Source organism: Neophocaena asiaeorientalis, unplaced genomic scaffold (genome assembly GCF_003031525.2).
Source record: "Neophocaena asiaeorientalis asiaeorientalis breed wild unplaced genomic scaffold, Neophocaena_asiaeorientalis_V1.1 scaffold5, whole genome shotgun sequence".
NCBI lineage: Eukaryota > Metazoa > Chordata > Mammalia > Artiodactyla > Phocoenidae > Neophocaena > Neophocaena asiaeorientalis.
This window is the reverse complement of record NW_020174698.1, coordinates 6,869,914-6,882,893: the sequence shown is the minus strand read 5'-3', so window position 1 is coordinate 6,882,893 and position 12,980 is coordinate 6,869,914. Positions and strand designations below refer to the sequence as shown.

General features: G+C 38.9%; 1 protein-coding gene across 3 annotated transcripts in view; it reads right to left on the bottom strand.

Annotated features, from left to right (window-relative positions):
• Positions 1-12,980, bottom strand: part of ARHGAP18 (Rho GTPase activating protein 18) — a 183,615-nt gene that overhangs the window by 58,163 nt on the left and 112,472 nt on the right. For all 3 annotated transcript variants that reach the window (XM_024759044.1, XM_024759042.1, XM_024759043.1), the window contains exon 2: positions 263-459. In XM_024759044.1, coding sequence (XP_024614812.1) covers positions 263-459 — 197 coding nt within the window. The remainder of the gene's footprint in view (positions 1-262; positions 460-12,980) is intronic.

The following is a 12,980-nucleotide window of genomic DNA, read 5'->3' as shown; positions in this document are numbered from 1 at the left end:
AAGATTCTAGCCACATCCAAAACTAAGTGAATTTACTTATGCCACTTATATTTGTCAGCTGCATCTATAAATCTGCCACAATTAAGTCATTTTCAAGTTGAAAGGCAGCTACCATTTATCTTTTTCTGGTTTTCCTAGCTTTAATTTTTTTTTTCCTCCTCTTCCTTTCCATGTATTCATTTCCCATCTATACATATTAAAAAAGAGAGAGAGAGAGAAAAAGGAAAAAAAGAGAAAGAAGTTTTGCTAATTTCATTATTACCATCAGGCTCTTTGACAACCACCACCTCTTGATTTTCTTGTCTGTTCTCACTGGATTTCTTGATATTTTCTAGTTCGGTCCAATAATCTTCCATAGATAGTTCATCCAAAGAATCCTGGGAACTTGATCGATCAAATGAAGGTCTTTCTATAACTTTGGTGATTTCCTGGTTCATGGTATACTGGCCGTATCTGCGACTATAAATTCAAAAGAAAACACGGCTCATCTTAGTACATGAGGAAGTAGTACAATTTCTAAAATATCATAGCACTGAGCTGGAGAATTTAGAAACTCAAGTTCTCCTTAACAAAACCAAAGAGATGTGTATTTTGAAACTGTTTATCTTGAGAGGCTACTGATTATAATACGCTTGTAGAATGAACAGTTTTATCCTCTGTGGAAAAGCATGGCAAAGAACAAACAGCAATGTGATAAATATTTTTCCATTTCACTTAAATTATTTTAAGGCTTCTTTAAACCTGAAAATTTGTTCTTAGAAAGCAACAGGTTAAATCTTGATTAGAGGTTAATTAAATTAGGATTGAATTTTACACAGTATTTCATATTTATCATTGATACCTAAAAATCAAACTCAATCAACCCTTACATAGCAAATATCCACAATCAATGAATGAGGCACCATTTGAATTTTCATTTTGTTTTTTTTGGAACCAAAACATCAACAGAAGGATGGTATATTAAGTTTGCTGTTACACTCTATTTTAGAAAGCAACTTTTAATATTTACATTTATAAATGTACCCATTACTTACATATATTTTAAAACATGGTAAAAAATGTATTTATTGGCAATTCTGAATAAGTAGTTAGGAATCACCTTGTAAACATTTAGTTAAATATAATCTATGAAGAAAAGGATAAGTGAATAAATTTTTTAATGACTTCAACTATATTTTTTTCTGTATAAGTCATATCCTACCTACTACTAACATTGAATTAAAGTGCCTAATAATTTTAAAAACCCATATAGAATAGAAATATTAAATTGCTTCATTATTGTTTATATTGAGATAGAGAGGGAAAAGCCTTATTACTTGAAGAAGGAAATTTTTCAGCTATGGTTTTTCCCCTTTATATTCAGTAATTTTTCAGAAATACAATTTGAGTGGAGACAATAACTGGTGAATGAGTGTTTTGTTACTCTGATATCAAATTGCTTTTTTATCTCCCAAGAAGACATTAGGAAGTAATACTCTGCTAGACTGGTTTTACTTACTGCACATAGAGAAAATAAAAAGAAATGCAACAAAACAAAATTCTTTAATAGTGTGTGAACATTTTCACATTTAAACTGGCCTTTCCCATAGTTATTTAAAATAGTAGGATTTAATACAGCATAAGGAAGAAGGTCACTAAACTCTGGTCGAATCTACCCAGGAGTTTAATTCCAACTGACTTAGTAAAAGTCAAAGAACTTAATTACCTATTGCTGCAAATAAATGCAATATAACTGACTACTTAACTGTAATGCGCTAATCGGCCAGTTTTATCCCTTTAAAGATGGTTCTCTCTGCCTTGATTACATACTTTATTAATGCTGGTGGCATGAATGATGGAACAATCCCTATAATCTCACCCCAGCAGCAATCCTGGCCTGGTGATGGGTGGGCGTTAGAATGAGGGCCAACAGGAGGAAGTCTAGACATGTTTGTGTGAATCTCTTTCCTCTAGCCTCCATTGTCCATTGTTTGCCGCCCCCCCATCCCTTAATTCAAAGGACACTTCCTCCCTCCCTGCCCCAACTCCTGTTTACATCCTTGTATCCCACCCTGCGGCCATGATACCACCGGTGTTCTCAGTTTAGGGTTTACATTCCTGATTCTTAAGTTACAATGTGAATGAGAAAGCTCTCTTTTCTCTTAAAAGTGAAAAGTAAATTATATTTTTTATTTCTGTGATCACCAGCTCAACTGATCTCTGGTTCATATTCCTTCATCCTGCTTTATCAGGATAGCTAAAGCTAATTTACAGTGTTTGCCGGATTCATTTTTGGTTTATCTCACGTCAAATATATAGACGCCCTTCCTTGCTTTTGTTCTACCTCTCATTATAATGTAAGATTGTCTACTTTATTGCTATTTTCGACAACCCTTAGCCCCACGGGAGATCATGATGAGAACTGTGGAATGTGTGAAGTATGACTAATGCCAAATAATTTGGTTCATCTGCTCACAGGAAAGTGGTGCGTTGAACGAAAAGCACATTAAGCCTTTCACTCCTGAAGGAATGTGTTTATTCTGGCAAGAATTTTCCAGTAAATTTCCATTAAGATAGGAGCATGTGCAGAAAAATGCAAGGGCATTGAGCAACAGCGTTGTTATGTAAATATACCTTCTATAGCAAGCCCTGCTTTCCAAACACGCATAAAGCGAAAATATCGCCTAGTGCTGATGAATGACTCAGTATTTTGACTTTAATAAGATTCAAAAGCTGAACAGGTTTGTTGTAACAACCTGAAGACACTGAGTCATGAAAAGGAGGATTTTTTTTTTTTTCTTTTTTTGGATCACTGGCAAATGTTGCAAGAAAACAATTTTTTTAAATATTAGGGGATGGAGTGAAGGTAGGAGGCAACCGTCCAGTGACAGTTCCCTCCTTAGCTGCCGAATAGTCTATATTTTCTCTAAAAAGGTGACTGAACATTCTTTATTCACAGTTTACATCAATAAACATGTCATGACACTGCTTTTCTTCCTAGAAGAGTCTCACTTTTGTACTCCAGACAGGCCACGGCTAAAAAGTCTGGCCCTTCTTAAAACTGTCCTGGTAAGAGGCCAGTTAACTAGTTTCCTCTCTTCTGTTTTTAGGAGTATGTTTTACGACACCATGTTCATTCTGCAAATTGGGCTCAAAAACATAAAAGCAACATCTGCTAGACATAATGAAGTATGCAGCAGAAATATTCTGTATTTCCAAAAGATCCCAGGCAACACATGGTGTTCAAATCAGAGAAACACACACTTTGCCCCACAGGCAACTACTAATTACCTCCGCCTGACTTACCAGCAAATGATGGTTCTCTGTTTGCTTTTCCTCACTCCCCATCCAGAATCCCATGCGCTAAACATCCATGACCACTCTTCCAAAACTCCCCCATTTCTCACCTTTTACAACTATAACTACAGAACTAGACACTGTCCTCTAAGAGAAGATGCTTCCTAGTCCACTGTACAAGTCTTGCTCTAATACATCACAGTATTATCACTTGGGCTTTTTTCCCATGGGCACTATAGCATCACCAGCAAATACTCAACTTTACAGACTCCCCATGGGCCTTCATGGTGTGTTATCTTGCTGACATGTCCTCATGCTGTGTTGATAAAAACTGGAGTTTTGTTTCCTTATATTTTCCCCAGGTTTATTTTATCCCATTTTTCTGTAATATTTTTTCCACCTGGCCAGTGAATTTCAAATGTACTGATATCATCAGGGTGTTAGTGATACCTGTTATTTTTTTTTGTTGTAGAGGATCTTAAAGTGATCTGACACAAGCTGTCCTCCACAAGGAGTTAAGAGTTTGCCACGCACCATGCTGTGGTCCACTAGAAGAAAATTTCTTGATTCGTCCTAGCACCAATGCAGTCAGTGAAACAGCAGGAAAACATATAGGACTAGGATTCATAAGTACCAAATGGTTCCAGCTCAACATTTTTTTCATGATCCTTGGAAAATCACTTCTCCGATTCTAACATTTTCCTATCTATAAAATGGAAAGAATGCCAACAGCCTTCACTGCTTTGTCTGTTGTGAGTTATCAAGTAAGAATTCCTATTAAAGTGTCTCAGAGGTAACCAAGAAGAAGGCACTCAAGTTAGCATCATTGTTAACATTTGTGTAACTGCTAACTACAGATAACTGCCACTCCCATAGTTTAATAAGGTCACCTTCGCCCTCTTCTAAGGTTCAGAGAAATTACTTATCCTCTAGGGACAGTCATTCTTAAACCTTTGGTCTCAGACCTCCTTTCCACACTTAAAAATTTTCAAGGGCTTGCTTCCAGAGTGTTTTTGAGATAGATTATATCCACTGATATGGACACTATTAGATATTAAAACCAAAAAAATGTAAACACTAATTAATTTAAGAATAAGAAGAATAAATATCTTAAATAACATTTGGGGCAGGGGGGAAGCCCTATCTATGTTTTCCAAACCAAGACAGAAAAATAGTGAGATAAGTAGCATTGTTTTACATTTTTGAAACCGTCTTTAATGTCTGGCTTAATAGAAAACATCTGGATTCTCACATCTGCCTCTGCATTTACTCTTCTGAGATATTGTAAGTCATGTCGTTTCTGGGAAACTCTACTGTATTCTCAAGAGAGAATGAGAATGAAAAAGGCCAGTAACATCTCGGTGTTATTATGAAAATAGTTCTGATCTCCCAGACCCCTGAAAGGGTCTCAAGAGCCTCAGGTGTTCCACGACCACACTTTGAAAACACTGCTCCAGGATTTCTCAAAAACACCTAACGGATCTGAAAAAGCACTTTTCAATTCTGTGGGCAACACTCCAGAAAGCCTTACTGAAAGAAACAGACATGCTTTCCTAGTGACCTTTGACCTACTTCTTTGTTTATTTTAGTTTAGTTTTACAGCCTTTCATCAAGACTGGGACTTATTCCAATGATATATCCATATTTAATTCATACTACAATGACAAAGAATAAAAGCATTATTTAAAAACCCCTACCTTGCCAATGTCTTCCATCATTTGCTTTTTTTTTTTTTTATAAATTTATTTAATTTATTGATTTATTTTTGGCTGCGTTGGGTCTTCGTTGCTGCGTGCGGATTTTCCCTAGTTGTGGCGAGCGGGGGCTACTCTTCCTTGCGGTGCGCGGGCTTCCCACTGCAGTGGCTTCTCTTGTTGGGAGCACGGGCTCTAGGTGCCCAGGCTTCAGTAGTTGTGGCATGTGGGCTCAATAGTTGTGGCGCACGGGTTTAGTTGCTCTGCAGCATGTGGGATCTTCTCAGACCAGGGCTCGAACCTGTGTCTCCTGCATTGGCAGGCAGATTCTTAAGCACTGCACCACCAGGGAAGTCCCCCATCATTTGCTTTCATCCACCATGTACAATGGGCAGAAATCCTGTCTAAGCTTCCCCTTTTGACCAGTGTATTTGAAAATATGTATTTTCTTTAATGCTCCTTTGTCATCCATCTGTATCTCTTCCTACAATTATCTCAAGGCATTTATTTGGAACTAGGACATTTCTTTGAACTCATATTTAACAATCTGATCCAATCTCGACTTTTTGTACCCTGCCCCATCAAGAATCATATTGCTACACTTATATTCGGTCTGTCTCCTGGTCCTGCTCCTTCCAGGGCATTTCTGTGGCCCCAAGTCTGCTTTCGTGAAGTCCTTTGATGCTAGGACTTGGTTTTGTTTATTTGTTTTCTTTTCTTACAAGATCCTCACACGTACACTCTCTTTCATGCTCCTTATTCTACTTTTACTTCCAACATGGGAAAAGAAGTGACTGGGTTGAGAGATATAAGAGAGTAAGGTTATTTTTGTTTTGTTTTTTGGTTCTGTTTTTAATGTGCCAAAAAAAAAAGTTCTTATTGAGATCATTGCTTATCAAACCATAATGACCAAGTATATTTTAGATAAAGCCATATTTATTGAAGTGTAAATTTTAGAATGGTATTAGACCTTAGAGATTTAAACCTATCCCATCATTTTCTAGATGAGGTAATGAGGCGCCAGGGTTAAGTCTTCTTCAAAATCTCAGCAAAGTGATGGCTGAACCAAAATTAGTGTCCTCATTTCTTTTTCGGTCTATTATACCAAATAGACTAGAAAGGGTAGAATTTACTTTTTTCACGTCTGATGCTCCAGTCTTTGTGAGTTTATATCGCACACAGCAAAACCAAGAGTGATCTTGTTCACGCAGTCTATAATTAACATTTTTAAATGACCACTACACTTATCTAGAGAAAAATACATTTAACAGTCAAATCATACCTCTTTAAAATGCATGAGAATTCTTTTCCAATGCATTTTATAAAGAGTGGCTTGTGCCACGCTGGGGCAAACTTCAAATATACCCATTTTTTAAAAAGCTTTGTTTTGAAGATGTTTAAAATTTTTTTAATGTTTTAAAAATTCACTCTGTCTCTCCAGCTACATTATCTCTAGGCTGGGGGTAAAAAAAAAGTGTTTCTGATGTGTAGATCTTTCTCTTTTATTTCGTCAGTGATATCAAAGAAGTAATCACTGCCATCATGAGATGGTGAAGCTATTAATACTCGTAATGGCCTGTCCATAAGCCTACACTGAATTTGAATGACTACGAAGAGCTGCAGCTTATGAATGACCCAAGTCATTTTTCCCGGGAAGTGAATGCCTACTATTGTCTAGCTGAAAGCAGTAATTATTAGAAGTGGCTCTGACACCAGAAAGAAAGAACACCGACAGTGCCTTAAGGCAGTAAGAAGTTGATTGGAAAGCAATCCCACACTCTCCCCACTCCCAGGCAGCCTTCGGAGCCCAGGGAAAGGATTCCTCACATCTTCTACCTGACCCAATTGCTATTATTTTTAAAATATATTAGTTAGTTTTCACATTTCAAGTAAACTTACTTTTACCCTTTGCATATTTAACCCCTTTCATGTGGGGGAAGGATAAAACTTACCCATTATTTCTTTCAGCTTTCTTTTTCTTTAAAAATAAACGTCACTTAACATACGTCTAGCACATTGCTGTAGTCTTCACAGAGCGTCCGCCCAATTTTGACACACAGCAAAACAATGAGCAAATGAACTGATGATGCTCTATTTACTTAACTTTGCCTAAGTAAAGCTGAAAAGAGAAGCCCATTAGCGACGCTGCCAAGAGAGAGCTATGAAAACTTGGCTTTCTCACTTTTACAGAAAACTATGGTAGAACCAATTCATATGCGAACATCACTAAAAGAATAGGGGAGGGAACACTCTTGCACTGTTGGTGGGAATGTAAATTGATACAGCCACTATGGAGAACAGTATGGAGGTTCCTTAAAAAACTACAAGTAGAACTACCATATGACCCAGCAATCCCACTACTAGGCATATACCCTGAGAAAACCATAATTCAAAGAGTCATGTACCAAAATGTTCATTGCAGCTCTATTTACAATAGCCAGGACATGAAAGCAACCTAAGTGTCCAACAACAGGTGAATGGATAAAGAAGATGTGGCACATACATACAATGGAATATTACTCAGCCATAAAAAGAAACGAAATTGAGTTATTTGTAGTGAGGTGGATGGACCTAGAGTCTGTCATACAGAGTGAAGTCAGAAAGAGAAAAACAAATACCATATGCTAACACATATATATGGAATTTAAGAAAAAAAAATGTCATGAAGAGCCTAGGGGTAAGACAGGAATAAAGAAACAGACATACTAGAGAATGGACTTGAGGATACAGGTAGGGGGAAGGGTAAGCTGTGACAAAGCGAGAGAGAGGCATGGACATATACACACTACCAAACGTAAGGTAGATAGCTAGTGGGAAGCAGCCGCATAGCACAGGGAGATCAGCTAGGTGGTTTGTGACCACCTAGAGGGGTGGGATAGGGAGGGTGGGAGGGAGGGAGACGCAAGAGGGAAGCGATATGGGAACATATGTATACGTATAACTGATTCACTTTGTTATAAAGCAGAAACACACCGTTGTAAAGCAATTATACTCCAATAAAGATGTTAAAAAAAAAAGAATAGGGGTATAGGCAGCAGCGACTACCACCAAGTCTAGTAGAAAGAAAGGAGAAAAGGCACAAGACAGAAGGGCATGTGGGAGAGGCAGCCAAAGCAAATTGGAAAAACTCCCTTCCCTTTTAAGTATAGACATAGGGTATGTAAAGGGGAAGTTATGAGCTAACACCGGCCACCAGACATCGGTCTTTCTTATTTTCGAGCTTTGGTTCTGGGTAGAAGTGAGATCCTCTTTGTTTTGAGCTCCCCCAGTCTCTCTCAGGAGGCAGTTTTTCCTCCTCCATTGGCATCAAGACTCAACAACAAGTAGCCAAATGGTAGCCAGGGATCTGAATGTCTAAGTCATTTTCCAAGACGAGGGTAAAGAGATCAGCAGTGGGACTTGACATGAAATATCAAGACCTTGGAAGACTGGTTCAAAGCATATGGAACTGAGTTTGCATATGCACCCCACTCAATTCTCCATCGCCAGGACTTGTATCTACCTGACACTTGGATGTACCTGACACAGCTCTTCTCCAGAACTCTCTCCTTTCCTTGTTCTGGTTAGTTTCAAGCCATCTGGAGATTCAACACCAGCAGCCACTTTGCATTCAGAGCATAGGCTCTCCAGCTGGATCTGTTTTCCAGCTGTCATTACTCAATTTCATATCTTGGTGTCTTTCTCCATGGGGGTTGGAATAAAGAAAGACATTTCCACGCTTCTTCAGTCTCCCCACAATCCTGACCACATCCTGCACTGTGATACTCATGCTTGTATCTCTACCACTCCACTGTATGTTCCTTGCTGCAAGGATCTGCAGAGTTGTTTGTTTGTTTGGGGGTTTTTGTTTGTTTGTTTTTTCATCTGGGTATCCCTGGGTTTAGCCATCCATTTGCCATAGCAGATGCTTGGGAACTGTTCAATTATTAATTACTGATTTATGGCTGCTTCTGAAACAACAACATCCTTTTAATTTCTAAGGTGTTTCTCATTTAATTGCACAAAACTACAAAGGAATAAAACAAGGACATGAAAAGTAGACAGTAAAGAAATCAGTCATCAGGAAACCCTAAAAGGTAATTAATAGGTAATTGTTCTATGCCTCTGTAACTCTTGGGTGTTTAATTTGAAAGCAGCCTTCCTTATGAGGGAATAAAAACATACAAAAGAAAGGGCCAATTTCATATCATACTGTACCTAATATTAAGTCACAAACAAGCGTTGGCATACAGTTTGTTAAGCCCACCACATTCCCTGGTTTCATCCTGTCAACTTAATCTCTAAAATAAATTTTAAAATATTTGTTGAATGCCTGGTGTATGTTGGGCACCTTATCAGAGATGTCTGTTCAACCAACCTACTCAAGCCTTTATCTTGAAATAGATTATAAATGACACTGAAACTAGGCATGCATGGAATTTTCCAGTTCCTCACTGAACCAGCGGCCCAGACAACTCTCCAGCGTGGGCCTCTGGGTCATGACCTATGCTTTAGCATTGTCTCAGGCCCTGCTGTGGTTCACCATTCCTTCCTCAGAAAGAATTTCCTTTCCTCTCTGTCACTACCCACTCACGTCCAGCTCACCCTCCACCCAAACAACCATTTGCATAGATTCAGCTCAACAATTTGAGGTTACCTCCACAGCCCATCCTGCGATCCCTCCTTCTGCACGTGACTGTTTGTCACAGTCCTCCTGGATTTGTCTGCAGCTCACTCACTGGTCCAAAATTGAGGCTGTTCTTTCCCGAGATGGAGTCTAGCTTTCTCACCACAATCGTCTAATGCCTGGTTCTTGTTTCACAATAGTCATGAGGCTTCAAAGGTAGCTATCAGCACTGCCGCTCTTCGGCATGTGGGATCCTCCCAGACCGGGGCACGAACCCACGTTCCCTGCATCGGCAGGCAGCCTCTCAACCACTGCGCCACCAGAGAAGCCCTGTCATCAACTTTTTATCCTTTTTTTTTTTTTTTTGCTTTTGACAAATCAAATTTTTGTCTTTTTGGTTTCAGGGCTGTGCTTTTTTCTTTCTGAGGAATCCATCAAGTTCTCAACACATTTTCAGAGGTGAAATGAAGAAAGGGATTCACTAATGAAGACCAAAAGTCTTCCCCATCTTCTCTAATATGCCTGAACTCGTCATTCACGAAGTCCCCATCATGCCTTCTATTAGCTTAGAATCTCAGCATTACAGGTCACCAACATGCCTTAAAAATACATTAATACAAACAGATAAATTTTCATCAAAGTGCAACTCTCTCACATACAAGACATAACGATATACTTCAGGATCTGGGATCCAGGATAGATGTTTAACTGTTGGCCAGGAATCTCATTCTGGGCACTGACTGACTAAATATTGACAAATCACAGTTTTCTGATATCCCCCTCCAATTCATAAAGTAGGTTGCTACTGATTCATAATACCTACCACCATATAGGTACTAACAAAAATATCTGTCGATAAAACACAAAATCATGAACATTAATATTTTTTAAATTTAATATTGGAATAGTGTTGAATAAAATATTGGTTTCACTTATTTCTGTGGGCCAACCTCTTGCCCTTCTGTAAGACTTTATATACATAGTAACATCGATTTTCCTATGCCAGTAAAAACGTGGACACAAGGCAAAGTTGGATTTTTTAAAAAAACCTTTTGATAATAACTGAAGCTAAATGCATGGGCATATACTCTGGAAAAGATGTGGGCATTATTATTAAACTCTTTTTGGTTCTTTGTGATTATCTGTTACAATAAGGTAGAGAAATCATCTATCTCAGTGGGGCTACAGGGGCATGAAACCAAGCTTCCACCAGACAGCATAAGGAATGCTATAGACAAACACTGGAAAAAAATGTTAAAAGTGAAAGGATGTCTGTGTTTATGTTACACAATGAAAAGGGAGAGGATACACACTTCTACATCATTTCAAAGTAATGCTGGTGAGTAGTAATAGCAGAACAATTTAAAACAGCAGCAACAGTGTGGCAAATACCTGGGTGGGAAAAAAGAAAGCTGCTTTACTTAGGCTGCAAAGTGTAATTTTATGGATAGCTCCAAATGACCTTCGAAGACTATAATGCTCCACCGATAAGTACTGAAGGCCAGGAAGTATTTTTATAAGCCAGGTCCTAAAAGTCAGCTCTACTGAGGAGATGGAGTGGGGTGGTGAAGAAATAATTTCCGGCTTTTCAAATAATTTAGCCAAGCTTAGAAACAATCCATCTGTAACATTTTCCACTAAATGTCTTCAGGAGTCAGTTACAAAGTAGACGATGTGAATATTACAGGATAAATTTTCCTTTGTAAATGAGATTATCTGAGACCTCTTTCTTCTTAGTATGCTTTAGAATCTGAGCTGACCCAACACAAGTCAGATATGAACGTAAGTAGCCTAAAAGAGACATGAAATATAAAATAAAACATGGGAAACTAAAGGCAATTTCCAATGGTAAAGTACTGCCTGCGGGTGGGGGCTTTAACCTTAACTTTTGAAGGAAAAACAAAACAAAAATCCCACAAAAACGAGTGTTTTCACTCAAAGCCACCAAGCTCTGTTTGGAGGACAGGAACAGGTCTCAGGGCAGAGAGACCTAAGGTGACCATGAGGGATGGGCAAGGGCTTTATGGGAAGGAATTATGGGAACATACAGGCAATGAGGGGAGGAAATGCAGAAAGGAAAGAAAATATATTAATAAGAAAACATAACTAATGCTATTCCTTAGCATTACCACATCATCTGGCATAGTTACGGGCACACTGAGCTCTGGTAAATGCCACCCACAGGACATCAAATTCTGGGAGGATTAAATCCTCCAAACTGGAAGTTTATGAACCTGTCCCAGTTGAATTCCTATCTTGGTCCTCTTAGGAAGCTCCTCAGTCTCCAGCTTATCACCAAGCTTATGCTAGCCAGTATACTGACCTGTTACTTACATGGGGCAGCAATATTAGCACTTAGCCAAAAGCAATATGGCATCCAGTTCCAAAATGCCACTCCATGTGGGAATTTGAAACAAGCTAAGAAGTCCACAAGAAGCCAGTGTCCCTGAGAGTTCCCTCCCTAGCCACGACCCAAGCTGTTGGCTCTCTATAAAAAGCTGATGCTAAATCAAGGCCCAGCTCAAGGACGTCCACCTCCAGTTTTCCACTGCCACCCCTCTTGCTCTCTACTGCTATCCCCACTTCTCTACATGGATTCTCCTTTCTGCCCAGTCCCAACAAAGAAACAATCCAGACAGAGTGATATCTAATTCCTTCCCAAAGGTCACCTGCTGAGTTGCCTTCCCGACTCCCACATTCTGAACTGGCCAAGGCTCCCAGGAACTCACATCCCAGCCAAGTGTGTTACCCATGCCCTTCCTTGCCAGGAAAGAAGAGGTGGAAGAAAGAGTTGTTGTCTCAGGAAGCTAACACTGCAGAAGAGATTAGCCATTGGGCCACTGACTAGAGAACAGAGCCTCCTGAGACCAGAACAGAATCTGAGTAAGTGCTACAAGGAGGAGATGAAAGGACTAAGAGGATGTAGTGCCCCTAAGGCAGAAGGTGGTAGCTGTGCAGGGCACCAAGGGCATGGTAGCCAGGCAGGATGATGGGATCAAAGATGAACTTCCTTTATTTGCTATACAGCAGAAACTAACACAACATTGTAAAGCAATTATACGCCAATAAAGATGTTTTTTAAAAATAAAATAATAAAAATTTTTTTAAAAAAAGATGAACTTCCTTTACTATCTTGTCAGGGTAAGCTGTCGGAAAGACCTAGGTTGTCAGATACCTAGGTATCTGATCTGTCAGATCAGTAAAGATCCAAGACTTAGAACTTTTTCTTGCTCTTTGTTTTTCTTTTTCAACTCAGGTGTTTGAGGGCCAACTCTTAAGGGTTCCCACCTCATAAAGGACTTTAGTTTTGCTGAAGCTGGTTCTATAAAGTAAAATATGCAGCTTTTACTAGAAATATTGTGAAACTCTAAGCATATGCCAACCAATCTAATACAGGAATATAA